The sequence below is a fragment of the Dryobates pubescens genome, chromosome 24 (genome assembly GCF_014839835.1).
Source record: "Dryobates pubescens isolate bDryPub1 chromosome 24, bDryPub1.pri, whole genome shotgun sequence".
NCBI classification, from domain to species: domain Eukaryota; kingdom Metazoa; phylum Chordata; class Aves; order Piciformes; family Picidae; genus Dryobates; species Dryobates pubescens.
The window spans coordinates 3,462,041-3,489,762 of NC_071635.1; the positions used below are offsets into that span (position 1 = coordinate 3,462,041).

The following is a 27,722-nucleotide window of genomic DNA, read 5'->3' on the forward strand; positions in this document are numbered from 1 at the left end:
AATAACCTTCTTCTGGTTTCTCAGTCTCTAGAAGGTGTAGATGATTCTGGAGCTTCAACCAAAGGAGAGGCCAATAAAGGCAGGAAAACTCCTGACACAGACTTGAACAATGCACCAGATGGTGATGAAGATGAAGGCATTGAGGAAGAGGAGGAGGAAAGCTGGGGTATGTTTTAAATTGTAGTGCATGATTAAATAAAACCCCCACAGTCTGTAGAGGCAGGTATGGAAGCACAGCAACATTTTGTGCTAAAGCTTCTTCAAAAAGGAGCTCTTACCTTAAGATGCTAATTTATAGGTGTCCTTGGTAAAACACAGTTGATTCCTGGCTGTGATCAGGGGATGTGATGTCCAGCTGACTGCTGCCATGATCAGGAGATGTGATTTATGCTGCTTGGTGGCAGAATTCTTGGGGATTTCTGATTTGGGAGTGATCTTGATGCAATGCTTGGGAGCTGGTGCTGTGGAGACAAATCAAATGGGGTCAAGAGGCTGAAATGTGAGGTGAGATACACTTTTGTTTGGTTGGACCTCATGGTGCAGAACTTGTTCCTCACATCCAATCTAAATCTGCTCTTCTCTCATTTCAAACCATTGCCCCTCATCCTATCCCTGCAGGCTTTTGCAAACAGTCCCTCTGCAACCTTCTTGTAGCTTCCTTCAGATACTGGCAGGCTGCTCTAAGGTCTCTATGGAGCCTTCTCTTTTCCAGGCTGAACAACCCCAGCTCCCTCAGCCTGTCCTCACAGGCAAGCTGCTCCAGCCCCCTAATCATCTTTGTGGCCTGCTCTGGACCTGCTCTTATCAGGTCCATGTCCTTCCTTGGTGTTGAGAGCTCCAGAGCTGTCTCTGGTACCTCATCTGAATACATTCCAAACACCACAGCTATGCACTGCAATATCTTTTGCTTTATTAGCTCATTAATCAAGCCATATGTCCTCCCCCTCATGCAGGGTCTCTGAAGAGCCTGTTTTCTTTTCTGCTCTTTTATTCTAGCTTGTAAACACCTTTTAGAGTTTGATGTTTCTCTTTTCACTGGAGCTGCCTTAATATTCCACCCTAGGCAGCACACTGACCCTGAGCAGACTCATTGTCAAGACAATGCTTCATCTTGGTTTGAAGTGAGGAAAGAGCAGATTTATATTAATTGTTAGGAACAAGTTCTGCACCATGAGGGTGGTGGAAGACTGCAACAGGCTGCCCAGGGAGGGAGTTGAGGCCCCATCCCTGGTGATATTCAAGGTCAGTCTGGCCAAGGCTCTGAGCAGCCTGCTCTCGTGGAGGATGTCCCTGCTGACTGCAGGAGCGTTGGACTGGATGACCTTTGGGGGTCCTTTCCAACCCAAATCATTCTATGATCTTCCCACAATTCAACTAGAGATGAGGTTTTGTTTTTCTTCTCTCCCATTACAGATCCTTTGCTGCCTGTCCCTGGTGAAAGCCACATCACATGTCTGAAGACCTATTTTGGGCATTCTTCTTTTAAACCGTGAGTAGATTTTCTTCTGTCCCAATGTGGATTCCAGGGTTCCTTTGCTTTCCATTCTTCCACCTCAGCTCATTCATTTGATTGATTTATTATAACATTCATATTCTTTCCATTCTCCCAACTGAGCTGATTGATTTGTTATTTATTACTATTATTATTGCTTATTTTAACCCCCCCTAACAAGCTAGGATCTGTGCAGAATCCATGAGAAAAGCAGAGCAGCACAACAAGATGTCAAAATAAATCTTCAGGAGTGTTAACCAACTTCTGTGCTCACAGAGGAGGATGAGTTTCTTGATTCATATCTCCTGTAATTGAAGATTTTATTGTACTAGGTCTAGTTTAGGTGTTTTAAACAGAGCAACAAATGGCAAAGGTATTGTTCTCTGCATGATAAACTTTCTTAGCCTGATTATCCTCTGTTATGAGGCTTTAATTATGAGGCTTTCATTAAGCAGAGACAGGCTTCTGTCTGTCTGCTGTGGTGTCCTCTCCTTGCAGTGTGTGCTTTTATACTCAACCATTCCTGTTACAATCCTTAAATTCAGTGGGAATGGGATGAAATCTTCCTGGCTTACTGGTGGTGGCAAACTTTCTGTGCAAGATGCAGCTTCAGAGCAGCACTTCTGGGGGTGAAGCTGTTTTACTCACTTGAGAGACAGGAGGTGGGGGATTTACTGATTTTTATCCTTTTTAACTGGCTGCAGACATGAGACCACCCAAGGTCATGTTTAGAATCTCTTGTGTGGATGCTGGCTGCAGACATGAGACCACCCAAGGTCATGTTTAGAATCTCTTGTGTGGATGCTGGCTGCAGTTTTCCCAATCTCTGGAGCAATTACTGATGTATGGGAGGCAAAATTTGTTTTGCCATCTCCTGTGAATGACTGCATCAAGTGTTGCCTGCCTTAGTCCTGGTAGAGCTCCCCACTGTGACACTGGTGGGACCACTGCAGTGGTTGGAGGGTTTGAGTGGTTGCAGTGTGCCAAGCCAACACTCTGAGGCGACCAGCAGGGTTTCCTCTTAACCTGGGATTCAACTGAATATGCAGCTTGACAAAATTTATGTGTTCTGCGTGGTGGCAAAAATAGAATATTCCCCTTTGTTTAATTTAAAGGGTCCAGTGGAAAGTGATCAATTCTGTTTTAGAAGACAGAAGAGATAATCTTGTTGTCATGGCAACTGGTAAGTTACCTTTACATCCTAAAAAGCTGTGAAAAAGCTTTTCCTTTTTGGGGAGAGTAGGACTCACACTTGGAGACTGTCCATGTGCCTCATATGAGCAGAGTGCCCTGACTGAGACTGGAAGTCTGAGCCAGCCATGCTGGCTATTTGTTTTCTGTCCTAGCCTTTGTCACCAACCTTGGTGTAGAGAGGAGTATCAGATGGATGCTGACCAGATTCATCTGGCATCTTTGTTCCTCTACTAGCAGAACAAGCATCAGTTTTTAGAGCTTGACAAGATGCGTCTAAAGCAGTGTGACCAGCAGGACAGGGAGGGGATTCTGCCCCTCTCCTCTGTTGAGACCCCACCTGAACACTGCATTCAGTTCTGGTGGCCCCAGCATAGGAAGGACATGAAGCTGCTGGAGAGGGTCCAGAGGAGGCCATGAAGATGGTCAGAGGCCTGGAGAACCTTCCTTAAGGGGGCACAGGCTGAGAGAACTGGGGCTGTTCAGTCTGAAGAAGAGAAGGCTCTGGGGAGACCTTTGTTGGCCTTCCAGTACCTGAAGGGGGCCTACAAGAAAGCTGGGAAGGGACTTTTGACAAGGGCTTATAGTGATAGGATGAGAGGGAATGGATTGAAGCTTCATGAGGGGAGATTTAGACTGGAGATTAGGAAGAAATTTCCAGTGAGGGTGGAGAGACACTGGAACAGGTTGCTCAGGGAGGTGATGGATGTTCCCTCTCTGGAGGTGTTCAAGGCCAGGCTGGACGAGGCCTTGAACAACCTGGGCTAGTGGGAGGTGTTTCTGCCCATGGCAAGGGGTTGGAACTGGATGATCTTGAAGGTCCCTTCCAACCCAAACCATTCAGTGAGTCTGAGTCTGTTAGAATTGTAGCTTATAGCTGTGGGTTGTAGCTGCCCTGAAAGCATGACATTTACTTCTGCCCTTTTTTCCTTCAAGGCTATGGCAAAAGCTTGTGCTACCAGTTTCCTCCTGTTTATACTGGGTGTACAGGAATTGTTATCTGTCCTCTTATCTCCTTGATGGAGGACCAGGTGCTGCAGCTGACGTAAGTAGCGTGATAGTAACAAGCTGCTGCTGTATTGCCTGTGGAAACCCACGGCTTCTGCTTGTGGCATTTCTTAGTGTTTAAGGTTGCAACTTTGTACAGCAAGCTGTTTGTGTGTCAGCTGGAGGCATATGTTCCTCCAGGAACACAAGCAAAGCCTGTAAATAGGCTGAGCTCCCTGCATTTGCCAATTAGGTGCGCTGCAGCCTGAACTGGGGGCTGGACCCAGTGATCTCTGGAGGTCCCTTCCAGCCCTTAACATTCTGTGGTTCTGTAATTTTCAAAGGGACTCTGCTGGTGAGTGGGTCCTGAAGGTGGATCCTGAAGTATTTCTGGATTCACAGGCCTTTTTTGGCAGACCAGACTGCTGGAGGGAGCTTCACAGGCTGGGAGAGCTCTGTCAGAATTTGCTAGGGCTTCCTTTGGGTCTGAGAAGCAACATCTGAACAGCATGCAGCTAGAAGCAGATCAGAGTTAGACCACAGACTTTTAAGACTGCCAGTGCAGTAGGTCTCCTAACACCTGGCCTCCTGACTTCTTCAAAAGGTTTGATGGAAGAACTAGTAGGTGCCAGAGAATTGCTCTTACATGAGCAGTTGGAGCTGTTGTGAAGATAAATCTCTTTGATTTTAATCCCTGATAATGCTTTCTCTCCATGTGCTTGCTTTCTATTAGAACAGCTATTCACTTCTGACATTTTCCCATTTCAGCTGTGGGGAATCCTGCTGAGTTGTCTAGTTCATTCCTGCCTTGTCCAACTTGGAAAGAACAGGTCTTTTGTGAAAGAGGGGATATGAAGATTTTTTTGAAGTCAGGAACATCAATTATGTGTGGTCTTTGGTGCTGCACGTCACGACTGTGTGCAGATGAATGGCTGGATAGGCCTAAGCTGGCTCTATAGCTCCTAGACAGAGTATTAATCAGCAGGGTGGCTATATGTATTCAGCTGCTTCTTTGGCTTTCACACTGTTTTCCTCAGTGGAAAGGGTTTATTCACTGCCTTCTCAGTGGGTCATTCATTTTGAAAGCTCGAAGAGACTGAATTTCTACAACCTAATGCAATGCAGTAATTTGTTGGTCTGGGTGCAGTTCTGCCAAGGACTGAAACACTGAGGAAGGAAGCTGTTGAAACAAAAGGCTGCAATAAAATGCAGTAAATCACCAACTTAAGGAGAGCAGATATGAAGTGGCTGAGCTGGTAAAGCCTAATTATTGATTCTGGCATTAAAAAGCAGCCACCTGATGGGAAGTTTGCAGATGCAGCATCAGCAGCTCACCAAAGATTGAAAGACAAGACAAAGTTACAAGCCAGCAAGGCTTACATCCAGATGTGATGAACTGCACAAGAGAGCACAGCCAAAGAAAATGTACTTAACCATCTTCACTTCTTTTGGATGCTTTCTGGGTAAACTTAGCTCTTGTGCAAAGAAAATGGTCTTGATTTCTCTGATGCCTTGTTGCACTAGACAACTGTGTTGGAGGCAGCTACAGGGGAAGTAGAAGAGCATTTGGGTGACAGGAATAGCTACTGACCGTTCCCTTTTCAAAAGGTTTTCCTCCCCCACAAAGATCCTTGGAAGAAAGTAGTCTCTGATCATGCAGCTTGAACTTCTTTTGAGGTGCTGGCAAAGACTGAAAGCTGTGGCAGAAAGCGTTGAGAGGAAATCTGTTCATGACTGTGCTTTTTATTCCTGCAGCATGTCAGGGATTCCAGCTTGCTTGCTTGGTTCAGCTCAGTCAAAGAACATCAAAGGCTGCATCAAAGAGTAAGTTTTGGCTGAGCTTTCTGGGACTGCTGCTTCTGACATAGCTGTATTTGAGAGGTAGGATGTCTCCCTGCTCAGTCACCACTGAAACTCTGGATTTTGGCCCAGATCTGGAACCTGGCAGTCTGTGATGTTGCTGTGTTCACCTAGGCTGGATGTGTGGGAGGCTACAGCCACCCTCTTGTACCCTCTGGGAAAATGGGGCTTCTGCTGTGATTCACCCATGGTTCTACACAGGTCTTAAACCTGTGTTTGTCACCAAGTCATCACAACAGTCTCTTCTTGTTCTAATGGCTGCTGTTGCCCTGTAATGCTGTGCACTGCTTTGCTTTCTCCACTCTTCTGGAATGTTTTCTCCAGCCTTCATTCCCCTTCTGCTGTTCCCTATCCAGAAATCTGTGCTTACTCTCACTGACATCTTTTAGACAATGATGGTTTGTCTTATTTGGTTGAGTCACCTGGGTTTCTTTTTTCCTTTCTGTGACAGTATTTTCTTGCTGTTTCAGGGGCCAGTACAGAGTCATATATATGACTCCAGAATTTTGTTCAGGGAACTTAAAATTACTTCAGGATCTTCACCAAACTGTTGGTAAGTTGGGGATAAGGTTGTGGATGAGTTGGTAGGCAGCTTCAATCTTGAACATTTTTCACCAGTTGTGTCTATTATTAAGAAAGTCTGGGAAGCAAGGGGTAGGAAAAGGCCCTCTCAGAGGTAGCTTGAGATTTTGACCCATTGTGATGAGGGATGTTGGTGATTTGGAGCTTGGAGAAGGAAGCAGCCTTCCAGTACCTGAAGGGGGCCTACAGGGAAGCCAGGAAGGGACTGTGAACAAGGGCTGATAGGATGAGGGGGAATTAATTGAAGCTTGAGGAGGGGAGATTGAGACTGGAGATGAGGAAGAAATTCTTGACAGTGAGGGTGGTGAGACACTGGAACAGGTTGCCCAGGGAGGTCATGGATGTCGCCTCTCTGGAGGTGTTCAAGGCCAGGTTGGATAAGGCTTTGAATAACCTAGTCAGGGGAAGGTGTCCCTGCCCACGGCAGGGGTTTGGAACTGGATGATGCTGAAGGTCCCTTCCAATCTAAACCATTCTATGAAAGCTGTGGGGGCATTCTGTCCAAGCCCTTGGGCCTTGTTACTAAAGAGGCTGTTGCAAAAATGGGCTTGAGGAGTTGGAACAGCAGAAAGCATTCTGGAAACAAATAGTTAAGGAGACCTCTGGTGCCTTCTCAAGAAAGCTTGCCATTGAGCAGAATGGGATGCCTGTGTTCTGTCACTGGTGGTTTGCCTTGGTAAGGTGCCCATGCTGTGCTTCTCTGCCCACCAGGTATTAGCCTCATCGCTGTTGATGAAGCTCACTGCATTTCGGAGTGGGGCCATGACTTCAGGAATTCCTTTAGAAGCTTGGGCTCGTTGAAGGAGGCTCTGCCATCGGTGAGGTGTTGCTGTGGTTGGTTTGGAAGGGAAGGATGTGCTCATTTTATGGGAGAGTTGGAAATCCCAAGCTTTGGATGCTGCTCTGGTGTGCAGTTCACGCTGTCCCTGTGTGTGATTGAGCTCGGTGGGGCTTTTCCACATGCTTGCATAAAGGCTGTTTTGAACCTGGATTACCAGGACCTCAGCAAAACTAAATTACTTGGCATCCTTATTCTGAAGATGATGATGTCCCTAAGCTTCTGCTTTATTTTTCAATTTCTACTCATGGATGTCCCAGGACATGGCAAGGGGCAATGGGTGCAAGCTGGAGTAGAGGAGGTGCCATGGGAACAGAAGGGAAAACTTTTTCACTGTGAGGGTGCTGGAGCCCTGGAACAGGCTGCCCTGAGAGGTTGTGGAGTCTCCTTCTCCAGAGACATTCCAAACCCACCTGGCTGTGTTCCTGTGTGCCCTGCCCTGGGTGGCCCTGCTCTGGCAGGGGGGTTGGACTGGATGATCTTTGGAGGTCCCTTCCAAGCCTTAACATTCTGTGACCCACTGATGGGAAACAGCCTCTAAACAAGTACTTTAATCTGTTTCAGTTTTGACTTGTGATTGATTTTGGTTAGAAATAAATACCAAGAGTGAGAGCTCTTTGAAGTTTTTCTTATGGTTTGTGTTTTTTGTTTGGTTTTTCCCTTGCAGGTTCCTATTGTTGCTTTAACAGCAACTGCAAGTCCATCAATTAGAGAGGACATAATGAAATGTCTGAAGCTGAAGAACCCCCAGGTCACATGTACTAGTTTTGACAGACCTAACTTGTACCTAGAAGTTGACCGACAAAGTGGAGATACCATTAGGGATTTGAAGAAGTTCCTTGTCAGGAAAGGAGGGTAAGGAAAGTGCCCAAGAACGTGAACTGCTGGAAAAGCTGCTTTGCCTTTTCAGCTAGGTTCAGTCAGACTTTCTGCAGAAGGGTGGCCTCTCCTCTGTCTTCACATGTTTCTGTTGCTTCCAGGAGTCTTATGTATGAGTTTGAGGGCCCCACCATCATCTACTGCCCTTCAAGAAAGGCCACTGAACAGGTTGTGTCTGAGCTGTGTAAACTCGGTGTGGCCTGTGGTGCGTACCATGCTGGTATGGGAATCAAACAGAGGAGGGACACTCATCACAAGTTCATGAGGGATGAAATTCAGGTAGGTAGGAAACTTAAGTCTGCTTGATCCTATTTATAATTGCAGAGCTTCTGGTAGAGGAAAGAATCTGGGAATATCAGCATGTGTTTCCCATTTACTGTTTGTCTTCAATTGTGGGCAGAGAAGTTGCTGCTCTGTGCTGGCAGTAATGGGATTCCTGGCTTATGTTGCAAATTCCTTTTCCTTTTTTCTGAGGAAAATAATGGTAGCTGGACCAATATCATCACAACTTCTGTGAGCTGCCTGCTTCCTCCTGCAGCTAAGCAGGCAAAGAGTTATCCTGGGACTTCTGGTCCTTCACAATAGGTTTTTGTGCCTTTTTGATAGCAGCTTGAGAACACTCCAGCATTTGCCACAAGATACCATCGTTGCCTTGTTTATAATCCTAAACTCATCCTCTATGAGCAAGAATCTGTGTGAACAAAAGTACTGTGGAAGTCAAATGTGAGTTTGAAGATGTTGTCATTTAGGCTGAATCTTTGAGCCTGTTGTCACTGAGTGCCCAAGCCTTAATCCTGGGGGTGCTGGTGGGTCAGAAGCTCAACATGAGCCAGCAGTGTGCACTTACAGCCCAGAAAGCCAATCACATCCTGGGCTGCATCAAGAGAAGCATAGCCAAGGTTGAGGGAGGCGATTCTCCCCCTCTGCTCCACTCTGGTGAGACCCCACCTGGAGTACTGCATCCAGTTCTGGTGCCCCTAGTACAGGAAGGACCTGGAGGTGCTGGAAGGTGTCCAGAGGAGGGCCACAAGGATGAGCAGAGGGCTGTAGCTCCTCTCCTATGAAGACAGACTGAGGGACTTGGGGCTGTTCAGTCTGGAGAAGAGAAGGCTCCAAGGTGACCTAATTGTGGCCTTCCAGTATTTGCAGGGGGCTCCAAGAAATCTGGGGAGGGACTTCTGAGGGTGTCAGGGAGGGATAGGACTCTGGGGGGAATGGAACAAAACTAGAAACAGGGAGATTCAGACTGGATGTTACAAAGAAGTTCTTCCCCATGGGGGTGGTGAGACACTGGAACAGGTTGCCCAGGGAGGTGGTGGAAGCCTCACTCCTGGAAGTTTTTAAGGCCAGGCTGGATGTGGCTGTGGGCAACCTGCTGTAGTGTGAGGTGTCCCTGCCCATGGCAGTGGGATTGGAACTGGATGATCCTTGGGGTCCCTTCCAGCCCTGACAATTCTCTGATTCTATATTGTTGATGCTCATTTGAAAACATGCAGCCTGTGGCTTGTGTTTTGCAGTGTGTGGTGGCTACAGTGGCCTTTGGGATGGGCATCAACAAAGCAGACATCCGGATGGTTATCCATTACGGTGCCCCGAAGGAGATGGAATCCTATTACCAAGAAATTGGGAGAGCTGGTCGTGACGGCCTTCCTGCCTCTTGTCACGTCTTGTGGACTACAACAGACTTGACTTTCAACAGGTGAATGAAGGCAACTGCCTTGACAGACCAAAAGGAAGGGGAGCAGGGGTGAGGGTGGTTCAGAATGGGGTTTGTTTTGACGCCCGGTTCCAAGTCCTTTCCTGCGTACACACAGTGCTAGGCCAGGCTCAATAGAAGATGATCATAGAATGGTCCAGGCTGGAAGGGACCTCCAGAGGTCATCCAGTTTGACCTTCCTGCAGTCAGCAGGGACAGCCCCAACTAGACCAGGCTGCCCAGGGCCTTGTTGACCCTCACCTTGAATATCTCCAGGGAAAGGGCTTCAACCATCTCCCTGGGTGACCTGTTCCAGTGTTCCTCTACCCTCATAGTGAAGAACTTCTTTCTGATACCCAATCTAAATCTGCCTTTCCCTAGTTTGAAGCCATTGCCCCTTGTCCTGTCACAGCAGACCTTTGTAAACAGTCTCTCCCCATCCTTCCTATAGGGTCCCTTCAGGTACTGGAAGGCTGCTATTAGGTCTCCCTGGAGCCTCCTCTTCTCCAGGCTGAACACCCCCAGCTCCCTCAGCCTCTCCTCATAGCAGAGGTGCTTCAACCCCCTGATCATCTTCATGGCCTTCCTCTGGACCCTCAATCCATAGCTGAGGGAAAGTAGGTTCAGACTGGGTCTTAAGAACAAGCTCCTCAGTACAAGGGTGGCAAGACTCTGGGATAGGCTTTCTGGGGAGGTTGTGGATGGTTCCTCCCTGGGGGTGGTCAAGGCCAGGCTGGATGAGGCCTTGAGCAGCTGAGTCTGGTTGAGAGGTGTCCCTGTCCATGGCAGGGGGTTGGAGCAGGTGAGCTCTGAAGCCCCTTCCATCCTGAGCCATTCTAGGATTCAGTGAGGTTTTTCTAGTTCTGCTTTCTGAAGATGCTTTGCCAAGCAGGCAGTGACAGAACCTGGCCACTTGTCTTGTGAGTAATCAGGCCTGGGGTCTGGGCCTGAAGGAGTGGTGAACTCCACCACCTCCTTCAATTTAAGGCTCTTGGTTTTTCCCTTGTGACCGGCAGACATCTTCTCGCCGAGATCCGCAACGACACCTTCCGACAGTACAAGCTGAAGATGCTGGGGAAGATGGAGAAGTACCTCCTGTCCAGCAGCTGCAGGAGGAAGTGAGTGCTGGGGTCTGTGTAATGTCTGATGTCATTTTGGGCAGCTGAGGGAAGAGCCAGGGGGACTCTGCCCCAACCAGAGGGTGTGAGCAGGAGGCATCTTGTACTCACAGTGTGCTCGGCAAACATGTTTTAGACTCAAAAAAACCCAATCCAACCTTCAGCCCACTTCTGTGGGCCCATGTCCCAGGGGAGGCCAGGGACAAGCAGAGTCCCTCAGGGAGCAGTCCTGGCACCAGTCTTGTTCCACATCTTTGTGGGTGCCATGGACAGTGGCATTGAGTGCACCCTCAGCAAGTTTGCTGATGGCACCAAGCTGTGTGGTGCAGCAGACAGGCTGGAGGGAAGGGATCCATCCAGAGGGACCTGGACAGGCTGGAGAGGTGGGCACAAGCCAACCTCATGAGCTTCAACAAGACCAAGGGCAGGCTCCTGCGTCTGGGTTGAGGCAACCCCAGGCACAAATCCAGACTGGGCAGTGACTGGCTGGAAAGCAGCCCTGAGGAGAGAAACTTGGGGGTGCTGGGGGAGGAGAAGCTCAACAGGAGCTCTCAGTGAGCACTTGCAGCCCGGAAAGCCAATCAGCTCCTGGGCTGCAGCAAGAGAAGTGTGGCCAGCAGGTCAAGGGAGGTGATTCTCCCCCTCTACTCAGCTCTACTGAGACCCCACCTGGAGTACTGCCTCCAGTTCTGGAGCCCCTATTCCAAGAGGGATCTGGAGGTGCTGGAAGGTGTCCAGAGAAGGGCCATGAGGATGAGCAGAGGGCTGGAGCACCTCTCCTATGAGGACAGACTGAAGGAGTTGGGGCTGCTCAGTCTGGAGAAGGCTCAGAGGTGACTTAATTGTGGCCTTCCAGTATCTGAAGGGGGCTCCAAGAAGGCTGGGGAGGGATTTCTCAGGATGTCAGGTAGTGATAGGACTAGGGGGAATGGAATGAAGCTGGAGGTGGGGAGATTCAGGCTGGATGTGAGGAGGAAGTTCTTCACCATGAGAGTGGTGAAGCCCTGGAATGGGTTGTCCAGGGAGGTGGTTGAGGCCCCAGCCCTGGAGGTGTTTAAGCCCAGGCTGGATGAGGCTCTGGCCAGCCTGATCTAGTGTGGGGTGTCCCTGCCCCTGGCAGGGGGGCTGGAACTAGATGATCCTTGTGGTCCCTTCCAACCCTGACTGGTACTATAATACTACACACACATCCAATATTTCCTTATTTACTTTTTACCCCCTTCCCTCCCCTCCCTCCCCCCCCAACTTTCTCTTTAGAGGAATCAAGGCCAAATAATTGGCTCCCCAGTGGATTAATTAATGGCCCTGATTTCAACTCTGTTTTCTGCAATGAATTTAATGTGTAAATTCTTGCTCTTTTATTTAATTCCCTCTGCTCCCTGGGGCAGAATAATCCTGTCTCATTTTGAAGACAAACAGCTCCGAAAGGTTTCCTCTGGCATCATGGGCACGGAAGAATGCTGTGATAATTGCAGGTCCAGGTAAGCTTTCTCCCCTGAAGGCTGATGCAAGAGGTTGTGTTCTCTCAGGCTGATTTACAAGGCAAATTATCTGGAAGAATTGACTTTTGAATGCATCTGATCATGCAGATGTTCAGCCTGAAGTTTATCTTTGAACAACTGCCTCTAACCTTTGCCTAAAGAGTTGGAGCTCTGAGGCAGTTTGTAAGCTCTGAAGTTGGGCTGTGGGGGGAAGTCTGTAAACAAAGCATGCTCAGAGTTCCTAAGAGTGGAAGTCTGAACCCTTTTAGGCTGTGAAATACTCTTTGGTTCATCACTTTTAAGTCCTGTTAGGTAATTAATCCCAAAAGGAAACACTCATTTTCATGTGTCTAAGGTTAAACTTGCAGAGTGTTAAGGGAGCTGTTCTCCTGTTACAACATGTGTTGACATATGTTCCCTCCAGCATTGCAAGTGATCTCATTGATGTGCTGAAGGGATGCCTGGGGTTCATAGTCACACAGAGGAGCACACACACCTCCCTCAGTTTCCCCTGTCTGCCCTGAAGTCATGATAAAGGATTGGACACAAGGAGGAAGCTCTTCACAATGAGGGTGGTAAAACACTGGAACAGGTTGTCCAGAGATGTGGTTGAGGCCCTGTCCCTGGAGGCATTCAAGATCAGACTGATCTAGTGGGAGGTGTCAAATATTTGAAAGTGGGACACTCAGTGGTGTTCAGGGTTAGGCAGTGGGCACAAACTAGAGCCCAGGAAGTTCCACCTAAACACAAGAAAAAACTTCTTTACGTTGAGGATTGCAGAGCTCTGGATCAGGCTGCCCTGGACATTGTGAATCCTGGGCAGCCTGCTGTGGGTGACCTTGCTTTAGCAGCAGGGTTGGAGTGGATGATGCCCAGAGGTGCCTTCCAGCCCCACCATGCTGGGGGTCTGTGATGGGTATCTGTCTGTCTGTTAAACTTCCTTTTCTTTGTGCATTTCAGAGCCTCTTGTGTGGTCCCCAGAGACTCAGGGGGTGATTTGCAGGACTTTGGGAAGCAGGCACATCAGCTGCTCTCTGCAGTGATTGCCACAGAAGAGAAGTTTGGAACCAGAGTTCCCATTCTGTTCCTCCGAGGGTCTGTAAGTGATGGTCAAGTTTTTGGTGTGTGTTCTGAGAGTGGAGGTGCTCTTAGTGTCCCTCTTCACTGATACACCAAACAATACATGGCTCTATGGCATGTGTGTACACACAGAGATAGTTAGTACCTTTTTCTGGGAGAGCTGAGCATCTGCAGAGGTTGTCTAGACTTTCTGAAGCTGTTCAGCAACACTTCCCATGCAGCAAGATACATTTCTTCTGCTCTGGTGAGACCTCACTGGCACTGCTGTGTCCAGCTCTGGAGCCCTCAGCAGAAGGACATGGACCTGTTAGTGTGGGTCAAGAAAATGGCACAAAATATTCAGAGGATGGAATACAAGCTGCACTAGGATGACTTCATTTGCTGCTCTGGATGTCTGAGTTGTTCCTCTGACCACTTCCATATAAGAAGGGAGATGTTTTAACAGCTCTGTGCTCTAAGTGTAGGTTTGTCACAGAATGGTTGGAGTTGGGAGGGACACTCTGGAGATCATTGAATCCAATTCTCCTGCCAGAGCAGAGTCAGCTAGGGCAGGTCACACAGGAACACATCCAGGTGGTTTTTGAAAGCTGCCCTGTGTGGTAGTTTTAGGCTGTGCCTAGGAAAATTTTTCAACCCACCACACCCTCACACTGAAAATGTCTCCCAGAGGAGGCTGCACCCATTGCCCCTTGTCCTGTCATTGGGCAGCACTGAGAAAAGCCTAGTTCTATCCTCCCTCCTCTTGAGGACACACTCCTCACATCCCAAGTTTTTGGTTTACTGGTACCTCAGTCTGCTTCTGTGGATGAGAAGGGTCATTTTATGAACTCCTTAATTGAAACCAAGTAGTTGGTTGAGAAAAACCACTTGAATTTTTGTTCCACTTACATATGCAGGAGGAAAAGTCAGACCTAAAGAAAAGCCAGAGATAACAAATGCAAAGAGGTCGCTAGACACCACCGTGGATCCTGTGACACCTCACAGGTCCTGGAGGCCTCCAGATACCCTGCTCAGTGGCTTTGGTTGCCATCTTCATGGGACAATGTTGAGACAAACATCTCAGTTCAGCAGCATAACTGCTTACAGCTGGTTGTGGTGGAAGCTTTCTCTCAGAAGAGAAGTCTGACCAAGTCTTTCAATTTCAGGCCTCTCAACGCTTGCCAGACATATACCGAAGACACCCTCTCTTTGGTAGAGGAAAAGAGTGGCCTGAGAACTGGTGGAGGTTGCTCTGCCAACAGCTGATACTGGAAGGATTCCTCAAAGAAGTCTATGGGCAGAATAAGTTTGCAACCACGTGCACGCTTACCCTGAAGGTACTTCTCAGTGTGAAGCTACCCATTGAAAGCTGCTCTGAGCCATCTGTAGCTGAGCTGAATGGTTTCTTTCTTCCAGGGTAGAAACTGGCTGAAAACTTCATCTCCCTCAAATCCAACTCTTCTACTAGAGTCCAATGAAGACCTTAATCTGCAGAGACCTTCTAGAAGGTACTTCTTGTGTTCTCTTGGGTGCTTTTTGATTGACTTAAATACAGATTGTCAGCTTCTGTAGCCTGCTTCTGGAGGGGACTAGGTTGGACAGGAGACTTCAGTACCTCATTTGCACTAGATGACTTGATCTTTCCCTTAGTGTCACAACACAAGAAATACCAGGGGGAGTGCCTGGATAGACACCTCTGACTCCTGGTGTGAGAGCAGCCTTCCAGTACCTGAAGGGGGATACAAGAAAGTTGGGGAGGAACATTTTGCAAGAGCTTGTGGTGATAGGAGGAGAGGGAATGGATTGAAGCTGGAAGAGGGGAGATTTAAGACTGAAGAAAGAAATTCTTTATGGTGAGGGTGGGGAGACACTGGAACAGGTTGCCCAGGGAGGCTGTGGATGCACCTCCTTGGAGGATGAGGCCTTGAGGGCTAGTGGAAGGTATCCCTGCTGATGGCAGGGGGATGGAACTAGATGGTCTTCAAGGTCCCTTCCAGCTGAAACCATTCTGTGACTATGAATTTGACTTGATTAAGATCTGATTAATTTTACTCCAGCAGCAGACCTGGACCTCTGCTCCCAACACTGCGCTCCCCGGATGTGAAAGGAACAAAGCAGTCACCAGGCAAGCAGGTCTGTGTGAGGACACCTCCTCCTCTACTCTGTGCTCCAGCCTTGCTCACATTCAAATCTTGCAAGGGTATCATGGTGTCACAGATGGCTGTTTTGCTGCTGACAGCAACTTGAGAAACCCTGGGAAATAAACATTTCTGTTCTGATTTTTTTTTTTCCCATAGATGTCTCTGTATGAAATGTTTTCATATGACAGAAAAGGCACAAATTCTCCAAGCAGCAGTAATGTGCTTAACAGGTACAGTGTTCTAAATTACACCAGAATTACCTGGGTTTCACACCTAGCAGGGAGAGTGGTTGTAGGATGATCCTAAAAGTCAGCATTTCTGTGGGAATTGGTTGTAAAACTGCTTTTGGTGTTGGGCTTGATGAGGATCTGAGCAACCTGATCTAGTTGGGGGTTCAAGACTGACAGATTGCATTAGGTTGGAAGGGACACTCAAAGGTCATCCTGTCCAACCTCCTGTGAAGTCAGCACAGACATCTCCAACTGGATCAGGCTACCCTGGGCTACATCAAGCCTGACCTTGAATGTCTCCAGGGGTGGGGCCTCAACCACATCCCCTGGCAAACTGTTGCACTATTTCATCAGTCTCATTGTGAAGAGCTTCCTCCTGATGTCCATCCTGCTGCAATTTCAAACCTTGTCCTCATCCTGTCACCACAAACCCTTCTAAACAGTCCCTCCCCAGCCTTCTCCTAGGTCCCCTTCTCTGCTTACTTCAGGGAGGTTGGACTGGATGGCCTTTTGAGATCAACTCCAACCCACTGCATTCTGTGATCCTAATTGTGAATTTTCTCACTGCTATTACTTCAAATCCAAGAAAGAAAAGTAGCAAATGTTTATAAAAGGAAAGAATTTTTGACAGTGAGGGTGGTGAGACACTGGAGCAGGCTGCTCAGGGAGGCCATGGATCCCATCCCTGGGGGGTTCGAGGCCAGGTTGGATGAGGCCTTGAGCAACCTGGGCTAGTAGGAGGTGTCCCTGCCCATGGCAGTGGGGTTGGAACTGGATGATCTGTGAGGTCCCTTCCAGTCCAAACCATTCTATGACTCTATGAAAAATGGAGCAATAGTGCATTTAGACTGGACCCATGGTTTAAGCCTTGGTGATGGTTGAAACTAATGGATTTGAATTTGTGATGGTTGAAAGAAATGGAGAACAGGGTTATGGAGAACAGGATTATTTCAACCCAGTTTGCAGATAGCTTAGTCACAAGGTGTTGGGTGACAGGTTGGACTTGATGATCTCTGAGGTCTTTTCCAACCTTCTTGATTCTATGATAGTTCAGGTACAAGAACAACAATAAAAAATGTGACAAAGCTGGCAGAACCAAACATGTGCCTTGTGCAGGGCTTGCAAGAGGGCAGGTAGGTTTCTGCCTCTCTGCACCAGTCTGGAGAAGACTGAGATCAAGTTGAGGCTCCCTCAGGTCAAGTAATTTGTTTCCTGACTGCTGTGGTGCTTCAGATTAAACCCACCTTGCATTTCTGAGCAGTTCAGGCCCTCCTCCAGGCATACAGCTTGATTCTCCCATCCACAGGAAAATAGGATGTGTCACTTAAGCTGAATAATTGCCACTGTAGCCATGTGAAGGGGAAAAAAAAATCATTTCAGGGACAGCTGCAAAGTATTATTTCACACTTTGCTTAGGAAATGATGCTCTTATTACAGCCTGTCTGCTAACAGATCTCTCAGTACAATCATAGCACTCTAATTTAGGGTAATTGTCCCAAAATGCATGAGCCCATGGACTGGTGACTGTGGTGCTGCTCTCTAGGCAGACATGCTTAGTGGTAGCATCAGCTAGTTCTGCTCACAGCACAGCAGCAGTTGTCCTTGTCACTGATGTTTTGGAAGTTAATAACTCTTTTTTTGGCCAGGATTAATGTTAGCATTCTTCCACAAAACTGCAGTTTCACCTGCTTGGGCTGTGTACAGGAAGAGGCTGGGTTTAAGCTATAGAACCAGACAGAGGAATTTTGTTACCTTTAGGGATGCTGCTAATTCTGCCCCAACCAGCATCAAGGCCTGTGTGAGTGCACAAAGTGGCAGAGCACAGTCTGATGGTGCTGCCAGAGCAGGCCAAATGAGCAGAGCTGCTGTTCTCCCACAGCCTTGTGCCACACTCACGAACAAACCGATCTAACAGGAGGTTTGTTTCAGGCTGCTTTGTTTTCTGTTAGTGTTGCAGAGCGCTCACCACTGAGGAGATCACCTCTGAAGCCCCCAGAACCTGTTTCATCACAAGAAAAAAAAATAGAGGTAAGAATTTTGGAAGAGATGATACCTATGAAATACACAGAATCAGAGAATGGTAGGGGTTGGAAGGGACCTCTGGAGGATCCAGAGGTGGTGGAGTCCCCATCCCTGGAGGCGTTCAAGAAACCTGTGGCCATGGCACTTGGGGACATGGTTTAGTGGCCATGGTGGGGTTGGGTTGCTGGTTGGACTGGATGATCTTAGAGGGTTTTTCCAGCCAAAACAATTCTATGATTTAGTTTGGCTTAGCTCAGATTTCTATGGTTTAGTGGCAGACTTGGCACTGTTAGGTCATAGAGTCCAACTGTAAACCTTGAGGGTCTTTCCCAAGCTAAACGATTCTGTGATTCTATCCCTGTGTGAGTGATCTAGAGCTGCTTCATGAGAATTTGGCTCTCTGCTTCACAGGCTGCTCTGTATGGCAAGTTGCTGACTGCTAGACAGAAGGTAGCTAATGAGAAGGTAATTCCTCCAGCTGTCTTGGCAACCAATAAGATCCTGGTGGAGATGGCCCGACTGAGGTAAAGGCAGCATGGGTGCATGTAGTACAAACTGAGTAGCTTGCAAGCCAAGTATCAAATCCCCTTTCTGATTCTTTTTGTGGTGGAGGAGCAGCAACTCCTGAGGAGCTTGGTCTGCTCTAATCCCCTTATAGACCATTGACTGGTGTAATTTAAACTGTTACTGACATCAGACTTGCTTCTTCACTCTAGCTCTTAGTAAAATGACCCCAAATAACACCTTGGGCTTTGTATCCAAACCTCCTGTCAAGTTGACCACTCAGAGGAGAGGGGGGTGGAAAATGTATTTTCTATTAATCTTAACCTTTCCATCTGACTCTCCCAGATGCTTTAATCATGTTAATATGCTCTTATCTTGCTAAGGGTCAGCTACTGGTCAGGAGCTGTCCCTTACCCTGGGTAACTCTGGAGTGTAAAAGAGTAAACACAATTTACTGTTGCTCTCAACTGCTGAAAAAGGAAGAAATCCAGCCTTTTTTACCTCATTGAGAGGGTGTTGTGAGGCAGCTCAGCTGGTAATGTATCTAAAGTGCCTTCCCTGGCTACTGAAAGGCACTAGACAATCCTATTTTTGGAATGTGTGTGTTATTTCATGAAAGAGCTCTGGGCTTACGTGCTCTTGGGAGGTAAAAGTAGATAAAGAGATGTGGTAAGCTGGTCCTCCACAGTATTAAGCAGCAAACTTGAAGGTATTTTGCTGTGGTCAAGCTTTGTGATTCAGAAGCACAAAGAGTGAACTGCATTAGTTGCAGGGATGAGGACACAGTGATAACGTTCTCAAGTTTTGACTCATAGATGCATAGCCCAAGTTTGTGCCATTCACAGACACTTGATGTTCAGAGCACTGGCACAGGACCTTTCCATGGCTTTTATTATTCATCCTAAACCAGGCCCACGACTGTGGAGAACGTGAAGAGAATTGATGGTGTGTCTGAAGCAAAATCTACCATGCTGGTCCCTCTCCTGGCTGAAATTAAGGACTTCTGCCAAGCAAATGGCTTGCAGGTATGACTTACTGAAGTCTCTGCTGCTTTGTTTAACAACCTTACAGACATGAGTTTGGTCTGCAGCTGTCAGATTTCTCCTTCAGCTTGTCCTGGTCACGACTATTCCATCCAAGGGTGGTAGTGGAACTTGTTAGCCTTGCACACAAACAGGGCTTTGAAACGTAGATGTGCTCCTTGGCAATGAGAATTGGGACCTGACTGATGTTCTGGATTGCTGTGGACATCTTTAAAGTCCAGAACATCATTCTAAAGGTCACTTACCTGACCAGGCTGAGTGACCAATAGGTGCTGTATGGTTGAGAGCTTACAGCTAGGTATTGTGATTTGGGGTTCAGCATGGACTTCAGACTTGGAGGGCAGGGCTTTGTTTCCTCCAAGTTGCTCCTTAGCAGACTGGCAGATGACCTTTTCTTTCCAGCTGCTGGAAATACTCACAGTTAATTTGTAACTGTGTCTTTTCAGTAGAGTGACTCCATCAGTCCCTGTGTTGAGAGACACCACTACAGAGGGGCCATAGAGCAGAGAATTAGAGGAATTATGAAGCAATTTTGCTTCAGGGATCTTAATTTCTATGTAAACCTACAGTTAAAGGCATTTATCCAGTCTAGGAAGCAGGTAGAGCAGCAGTCCCACTTCTCTGTAATGCTTGAGAAAACTCTGTGAAGCCTTTTGGCCTCACAGAAAGCTGTTAGGATCTAGGAAGGGGAACCAAACCCATTCCTAGTTTATTTTCAAGATGTGCTGAGCAAAAGATAAGAACAATTGGGAGGAGTTTCCCATGCCAAGCAGCCAACTGAATGCCAGAGCTTGATATGTAATGAGCAACACCTAAGAAGCTGTCTTGACCCAGACACTGGCTTTCTGGTTAGTGGGTTTTTGTCTTTGCAAGTCCTTTGGACAGTCCCATGCTTGGTTTAAGATGGGAATTATGTGGCTGTTCATCTGGATTCCTTCTTTGCTTTGGCTGGTTTTGTGGAACATGGACTGGTGGTCAAAACCAAGCTCCACAGAGATGAATGGCTCCATTTTTAGGCTCTTTCAGATAACTTCAGGTAATGGGAGGCTGATCCATTGGTTGTTGCTGGAATAGACTTCTCCTCAATCCTCTTTTTCTGCCTTAGACTGATGCCTTCCCCACATCTGGATTTAAAGGGCAGAAGAAAACCTCTTCAAGAGCCCTCTCTCCCTCAGAGCATGTCACATATATCCTGTTCCATGAGAAAAATCTCTCTCTGGTAAGCTTTTGCCTGTGGAGATCTCTTCCTCTTTGAAAACTGAGGTCAGCTGCATCACAGCTATTTAGCAGGGGGCATCTGAAGCTGTGGGCCAGAAATCTCATCAAGCAGGAGCTGGGCTGATCTGTTTCCTGTGTGGCTGAAGTTTCTGGGATTCAGCTGCCCCAGGGTGGAAAGGGGCTGGTACCAAGTGCTGTGACACGAGTTGTGAGCAATAGTGGGCCTCTGAGGTGGCCACACAGTACCCTGCCTCTGTAGAACCTCCCTTCATCTGAAGTAACCTCAAGCTTAGCTGTTGCACTCAAGGTATGAAGTAGTAACCTCAAGAGATGCTCTGTACAAGCTGGAGGTAAACATTGAGAGTGATGAAGGGTTCTGGGGAGCTTTGTTGCACTGCTCTTTGTGAGTATCCCCTCTTTGATTTTGGGGAGTGGGAGGCGGCCAGGTTGGGAGGTTTTGGTTGTGTTTCAGACACTTGAGCCATCTGAATTTCTTTTGCATTTGTTTCCCTAGAGGACTATAAGTGAGACCAGATCTTTGCCTCTTTCTGTGGTTGGCACTCACCTGCTCCAGGCAATGAAAGCTGGCTACCCTGTCAACCTGCAGCGAGCAGGACTGACCCCTGAAGTCCAACAGATCATTGCTGGTGTTATCCATAATCCTCCCATTAACTCAGGTGAGCATCACAGCTCTTTTCTGAAGCCTCTCATGACAGTGGCATCCAGATAAAGGAAGGCAAACCTGACAGCTCAGCTGCTGCTTCAGGCATCTGGCAAGGCAGAGCATGGCAATGCCAGGGTCATTGCTTTCCTATCAAGGTTGTGTTGTAAAATAAAGCAATTGTCACTCATTAAAAAGCAGCACAGAGCAGCCCATTACAAATCCTGCCACTCAGTTGTATGGGTCTTGGAAAGATTCACTCTTCAATCTCTATTTCCCCAAGTGTTTCTGGAAAAACATCAGCCTGGCCAAGGCTTTCTGTAGGTACTGGAGTCTACACAAAAGAGTGAAGAGGTGGAGAATCTCCTCAGTGCAACTTCTCTGCAAGATATTTCTTCATGATAAGGAGGCTGAGAAATGCAAGAAGTGATCCTGATCTTTTAGGACAGTTTGTGTTCTGGGCCTCTCAGTTCAAGAAGGACCTCAGGGAACTGCTTGAAAGATTCCAGAGCAGAGCCACAAAGATGCTGAAGGCAGTGGAACATCTCCCTGTGAGGATAGGCTGAGGGACCTGGGGCTCTTTAGCTTGCAGCAGAGGAGCCTGAGGGATGACCTCGTTCCTGTTGATCAAGGTGTGCAGGGCAGTGTCAGGAGAGGACAGAGCCAGGTCTGCTCAGTGATGTCCAATGACAGCACAAGGGGCAGTGGGGGCAAGCTGGAGCAGAGGAGATGCCACAGGGACAGAAGGGAAAACTTTTTCACTGTGAGGGTGCTGGACCCCTGGAGCAGGCTGCCCAGAGAGGTTCTAGAGTCTCTTTCTCTTCAGACATTCCAAACCCACCTGGATGTGTTCCTGTGTGATGCTGCTCTGGCAGGGGGGTTAGACTGGATGATCTTTGGAGGTCTCTTCCAGCCCCTACCATTCTGTGAGGTGGGGATTTATCCCCTGATCTTATGAACTGTTTTCTTACAAGCCAAAGCCATACACTGGTTTATTTTTCAGTCTTTTCCATACCTTAATCTACCCTGTGCTTTAATGAGGTGTGAGGATTCAAACCCAGTTAATGTTGGTTTTGGTTGTTTGGTTTTTTTTCCCAAGACACCAGCAAAATTCAAGCAATTAGAAAACTTGTTCCAGGACACATTGAAACCTATCTCATCAGCATGACCGTGGCATTGTTGGAGAAAAAGGGTAGAGAGAAATCTCAGGATGGCTCAAGTGTCAAAAGGATGTTGGTGTGGTCAGATGAGCAGCAGAAAAAGTCAGGAGCAGATCAAGCAGGCAAGGAAGATGCCTCATGGAGTGAAAAACAGGTTAGTAGAAGAAGGTATAAGATCATCTCTACCCTAGTAAGTCCTGGACTTGCAGACCAGGCACATGAACGTCCACAACCACAGTTTAATAGTGGCCTCAGAGAAGGGGTGAACGTTTTTTGCTGTTGTCTAACCCTTTGGGATGTCTTCTGTAGAATCCTGCATTTACAGGAGCTGAGGCAGTAGAGAAAAAGCTGAAATCCAAAGTGCTCCCCAGTGTGAAAATCTTTAAGCTGGATCTTTCATAGCCAGATTGATTTGTTTCTTGCAGCCCTGAGTGCTGTTTGGTTTCTCTGTATCTGAGCCTTCCTTTTCCTGAACTTGACCTCCTGGCACTCTAATTGCATGAGCTCTAATTACCTTTTTTCTGCTCCTGTTAGCTGCTGGAGCTAATAACAGAATGAGATGCTATTAGAAATCAAATTAATACTCTACAAATGAGTAGACTGCAAATCAAAAGCTAATCCAAATACCCCTTCACTCCTCCTTCAGAAGATATCCTGATTCCAGTAATTCCCTGTAGCAAACAGCTTTTCAGTCTGCTAATGAACACTCTTGGATTTTGACAGCCTTGCATTGCTGCTGCTTTTACAGGGTAATTTGAGCAATCCAACATTGAAGGAAGGAGCAGAGGAAACCCATCTGCAAGTGGTGCCTTTGCCTTTGGTAAGCAGCTGCTCTTGCTGTAAGAAAGCACGTGGGAGACTTGCCGTTAGTGATGCTCTTGGTAACACCGAGATCTGGAGCTGATCCAAAAATCTCACCTTGGCTCTTCTAGCCTCTGACCAGCAGCATTATGTAGAAGTCAGGGGTGTGCCCAAAGTGCCTTTTTCTCAACTGAAACTTCTGCTGCAAAAACACATTTGAGAACACACCACTTGAGTCGGGAGCAAGGATTTTGAGTTCTCAGGGCCACAGGGATGGAGGAAATAGTGTTCCCCACTGCACAAAATACCCAAGTTCCAGTTCCCTTATGTTTGAATTGGATGTACTTCACTTGTTCACATTTTGTGATGGAGTAGATCAGAAACAGCTGGTGAACAAAACTAGAAATGGGTAGGTTCAGATTCCCCATGAGGGTGGTGCGAGACTGGCACAGGTTGCCCAGGGAGGTGGTGGAAGCCTCAGCCCTGGAGGTTTATAAGGCCAGGCTGGATGTGGCTGTGAGCAACCTGCTGTAGTGTGAGGTGTCCCTGCCCATGGCAGGGGGGTTGGAACTAGATGATCCTTGAGGTCCCTTCCAACCCCAACAATTCTATGATTCTATGATCTCCCTAAGCAGAGGTGTTAGAACTCTGTTTACAATTACAAACTCCTTTCCTCCACACCACAGCCTTTGCATTGAATCTGGTTTGTGCAGACTCAGGCTTTAATACTGTTATCCCTATAACAGCCAGCTTCCTCAGTGTCATGTGGAAAGGCCACCCAGATCACAGATGACAGCCAGGCAGGGAGCAGAGGGGCAGCAGGCCACCCAAGACCCATCGCCTTGGCCTCCTGGAATCAGTCTGCCCGCAGTCGTGATGAGGAGGAGCTGTTTGCTGACTCTCAGCCAAAGGTGAGCTCTGTGCCAGGAGCTGATGATTGGGATGCTGGTCTTTAACAAATGAAAATCCCAGCTTCTGCCAGGGTTCTTTACTCTGGCCAAAAACTTTGGCCTGGATTACCAGACACCTTCTCTTGTTCATCTCCTTGATACTGTGACAGCACACTGCTTTCACTGCCCAAACAAGATGGACTCTTCAACAAGAGTAAGCGTAGAATCCTATACCTGGGGAGGGACCAACTTCATGCACAAGTACAGATTAGGGGTTGATCTGCTGCAAAGCAGCTCTGTGAAGAAGTCCTGGTGGACAAGCAATTATCCATGTGGCAGCAATGTGCCTTTGTGGCCAAGAAAGCCAATGGTCTCCTGGAGTGCGTTAAGAAGAGTGTGGTCAGCAGGTCAAGGGAGGTTTTCCTTCCCTTCTACTCTGCCCTGGTGAGACCATCTGCAGTATTTGGTCAAGTTCTGGGCTCTCCAGTTCAAGAGGCCAGGGATATAGTGGATAGAGTCCAATGGTGGCTACAAGGATGATGAAGGGAGTGGAACCTCTCTGTGATGAGGAAAGGCTGAGAGACCTGGGGCTGGTTAGGCTGGAGAGGAGAAAACTGAAAGGGGATCTCATCAGTGTTTACAAATATCTGAGGGGTGGGTGTCAAGAAGAAGGGGCCAGGCTCTTTTTGGTGGTGTCCTGCAATAGGACAAGGGGCACTGGGCACCAACTGGAACCCAGGAAGCTCCACCTCAACATGAGGAGAAACTTCGGTGCTGTGAGGGTGCTGGAGCCCTGGAGCAGGCTGCCCAGAGAGGTTGTGGAGTCTCCTTCTCTGGAGCCTTTTCAAGACCTATCTGGATGCATTTCTGTGTGACCTGCTCCAGGTGACCCTGCTTTGGCAGCTGGGTGGACTTGATCTCCAAAGACCCCTTCCAACCCCACACTGCTCTGTGGTTCTGTGAAATATGCCACAGCCATCAGCCTGCTCCAGAGAGATCATCCCCCAGTAAATCATGTCAGCCATCTAGTGGCAGATGCTTCCAGCACTTCAGGAGGAGGTTTGGCTCCCTATTTACATTTTCAGGTAGAGTTGTGTGAGATTTTTACTCTGATCCCGTTAGGGATTTTTGCAGTGGTTGCATGAGCATACAAATAGTGCTTCTGAAAGGAGCTTGTGTGGGCTGACCAGCACTAACTGCTGTACAGCTTGCTTCAGTTTGAAGTTGTGAATGTAAAACATGCTGCAGACAAATGAGTACTCATGGTCTAGTCAGCACTGGCTATAACTCTGAAACAGTGGAGTGGCTATCTTATTCAAACACAACATGACTTCATCTCTTGGGCTGTTGATGTCAACTTCAGAGAACTTCCAGAACATCATTTCCAAGCAAAGCCCCTTTATTGTGACACAGGAACAAAGCATGAGCAGTGTCATGGTCCCTGCACCCTTCCTGCTTCACCCAAGTTTGGGCTGGGAGCCCTGGAGTGGGATACATACCTCTTGATGGCGTTGCATTGCAGCAACCTCTCTCCTGGCTGTAGATGGGTGGTCCTGATACATTTTGTTTCCAAGGCAGCTTGCCAACACTGTCCATCCTGAGATGAACCTCTCAGCAGAGATATTTGGTCCTCCATAGTTTAAAATGCCATGGCTGAAGAATGAGCAGAAATGCAGTTACCTCCTAGCTTAAAGGAACTTTGTGTTGCCATAGCATCACTTCCCACCACAGTACAAGAGATGCACCCAGCAGTCATGGAGACCAATGAATGTTCCCTCTTCTTGGGTGGTTTCAGTCTTGCAGAAGGGAAATGTGCCTTGCACAGTTGGTGACAGGCCCCCACTGCTGGTTTTTGGGTTCCGGTTGCTTTTTCTCAAGCAGCTGTACTAATGATTTATCACTGGTCTGGGGCAGCAGCTTTTCCTTCTTCCCTTGGGGTGTGTTTTTTCACAGGTCAAGTTGAGGAGTTGCAGTTCCTTTCTTGCCTTGACAGCTGAGGTTGGGGTTTGTTTAAAGTTCATCCTTAAAGGTAGCACATAGAGGTGTGCCAATGTGCTTTGTTGGTTCAGGTCAAACATCATTTCCCAGCCTTGGCTCTTGGCTTAGTCTGAACAAGGTTTTTAAGGGAGACATAAGCTTTCCACAACTACTGGTGGCAGTTTTTGTCTTCTGATGAGCTCTGTAAATTAACCAGTCCACTACCTGCCTTTTCCAACATCTTTGTTTCCTTCTTCCAGAGCATACCTGCCCCTTTTAAGAGGAAGGTGCCAGAATGGTTTAAAACCTCAGCAGCAGCAGTCCTACCTCCAACCCAGCCGAAGAAATCCAAAACAGAGGCAAAAAAAGGGATTTTTGGTTGAACAGAGAAACGAAGGTTGTTTGGGTTTTTTTCAGTCTTTTTAACTTTTTTTTTTTGTAAGGAGACTTACTTCCCTGGTGCCGTTTGACTGCCTCTGCTTCACACGGGAGGCCTGCAGCTGCCCCTCGCCTAACCTTCGGGCCTTGGTTTTTTTTTTTTATCCTGTATAAAATTTATTATCATTAAAAAAAAAAATTACACAAAGCCGCGGCTCGTTCTCGGTGCAGGGAGGGGTTGATGGAAGGGTTAATGGAGGGGGTGAGGGCGGGGGTTAAGGGCGGGAGTTAATGGCGGGCTCTTGGCGCGTAGCCCTGACAACGGCGCGCCCGCTTCCGGGGCGGGGCGGCGCGGCGCGGGGGCTGCCGGGAAGGCGGCATGGGCCAATAGGCGGCGAGCGGCGGTGCACGGCCTGCGCCTCGCGCTCCGGCGGGCGGGTGAGGGACCGCGCGGCGGCGGGGGGGTAGGTGTGAGCCCCCTCCTCCCCCTCCCCCTCTCCCCGCCTGGTACGGGACAGGCCCCGGGAAGGGAGAGAGGAAGGTCTCCGGCGTGGGAGGGTCAGGGGAGCGGCTTCTCAAGGCCCCTGCCCGCCGCCGGCAGCGGTGTCCCGTCCCGCGGTGCCGCGGATGTCGTTAAACGGCGGGGTAGGGAGGGGGCGAGCGCCCTCGGGTTGGTTCCCGGGTGGGCGGTTGTCGTGCTGGCAAAGTTTCCTGGTCTGTGGGTGTCACGAGAGTTCCTTGTTAACGTGAGGTGCCTGTCAGGCAGCCGGTGGGTGCCGGGGCTCGGTGTGAGGCCATGGGGCGTCCCCGGTGCTGTTCCCCATCGGTGCGGGTGTGCGGGCTGGTCGCGAAATCACTTTCCCTACCTTCTTGGGCGTTAAAGTGGTGGTCTGGCACTAACTCCCCAGCCTCTTAAAGTCGCTGCGGAAGAAGAGAAGGATACAAGCAAACAAACGATTTCGTAAGCAGCTATCCCTGCTCTTAAATAACTTCCGACCTTCTAATCGGTGTTTCTTGCCTTCTTCTTCCACTTCCCCTAACAGAATTATGGATCCGAGCTTACTGAGAGAGCGAGAGCTGTTCAAAAAGCGTGCCCTCTCCACACCAGCGGTAGAAAAACGTCCAGCGCCATCTTCTGACTCCTCTTCCAAAAAGAAGAAAGCAAAGGTAGAACAAGGAGGCTCCTCAAGCTCAAAGCAAAACACAGGTTGGTGAAAGTCTCCTGCTCAACAGTTGTTCAGTGTGTTCCACCACCAGCCTCTGAAGATGCTGTTAGCAGCCTGTCTGCGAACTTTGGTAGTGGCTGTTGTCATTCTTGCTCTTAAATTGCCTCTTCTCTTGTAGAAATTCCTTTGCACAAGGGAAAATCCCACTTCTGCTACCACCTGTGCACGTCAGGCCTTGTCCTGTGACTTGTTTGCTGTTGCTCAGTTGGAGGAATTGCTGCTGCCAAAATATTTGTGTGAAGCCAAGCTTTGATTTGTGGGTTTCTGTGCATGCTGGACCCACAGGAC

The 27,722-nt window shown here is 48.2% G+C and overlaps 2 protein-coding genes across 5 annotated transcripts in view; both read left to right on the forward strand.

Annotated features, from left to right (window-relative positions):
* WRN (WRN RecQ like helicase) overlaps positions 1-26,676 on the forward strand; it is a 43,709-nt gene extending 17,033 nt beyond the window's left edge. The window contains exons 10-36 of the mRNA XM_054172506.1: positions 25-166; positions 1,414-1,489; positions 2,608-2,675; positions 3,620-3,728; positions 5,426-5,494; positions 6,001-6,083; positions 6,824-6,930; positions 7,618-7,805; positions 7,931-8,108; positions 9,347-9,528; positions 10,542-10,643; positions 12,032-12,124; positions 13,085-13,223; positions 14,350-14,520; positions 14,600-14,691; positions 15,241-15,316; positions 15,481-15,554; positions 17,504-17,582; positions 17,988-18,100; positions 18,991-19,105; positions 20,229-20,342; positions 20,856-21,018; positions 22,102-22,316; positions 22,911-22,982; positions 23,710-23,874; positions 26,091-26,208; positions 26,522-26,676. Of these exons, the coding sequence (XP_054028481.1) occupies positions 25-166; positions 1,414-1,489; positions 2,608-2,675; positions 3,620-3,728; positions 5,426-5,494; positions 6,001-6,083; positions 6,824-6,930; positions 7,618-7,805; positions 7,931-8,108; positions 9,347-9,528; positions 10,542-10,643; positions 12,032-12,124; positions 13,085-13,223; positions 14,350-14,520; positions 14,600-14,691; positions 15,241-15,316; positions 15,481-15,554; positions 17,504-17,582; positions 17,988-18,100; positions 18,991-19,105; positions 20,229-20,342; positions 20,856-21,018; positions 22,102-22,316; positions 22,911-22,982; positions 23,710-23,874; positions 26,091-26,208; positions 26,522-26,676 (3,258 nt within the window). The remainder of the gene's footprint in view (positions 1-24; positions 167-1,413; positions 1,490-2,607; positions 2,676-3,619; positions 3,729-5,425; positions 5,495-6,000; positions 6,084-6,823; positions 6,931-7,617; positions 7,806-7,930; positions 8,109-9,346; positions 9,529-10,541; positions 10,644-12,031; positions 12,125-13,084; positions 13,224-14,349; positions 14,521-14,599; positions 14,692-15,240; positions 15,317-15,480; positions 15,555-17,503; positions 17,583-17,987; positions 18,101-18,990; positions 19,106-20,228; positions 20,343-20,855; positions 21,019-22,101; positions 22,317-22,910; positions 22,983-23,709; positions 23,875-26,090; positions 26,209-26,521) is intronic.
* GTF2E2 (general transcription factor IIE subunit 2) overlaps positions 26,546-27,722 on the forward strand; it is a 29,472-nt gene continuing 28,295 nt past the window's right edge. For 3 of the 4 annotated variants that reach the window (XM_054172552.1, XM_054172555.1, XM_054172554.1), the window contains exons 1-2: positions 26,546-26,646; positions 27,252-27,415. In XM_054172552.1, coding sequence (XP_054028527.1) covers positions 27,256-27,415 — 160 coding nt within the window. In that variant the 5' untranslated portion in view covers positions 26,546-26,646; positions 27,252-27,255. Of the gene's footprint in view, positions 26,647-26,904; positions 26,978-27,251; positions 27,416-27,722 lie in introns of those variants that run through there. The other variant, XM_054172553.1, reaches the window with a different exon arrangement.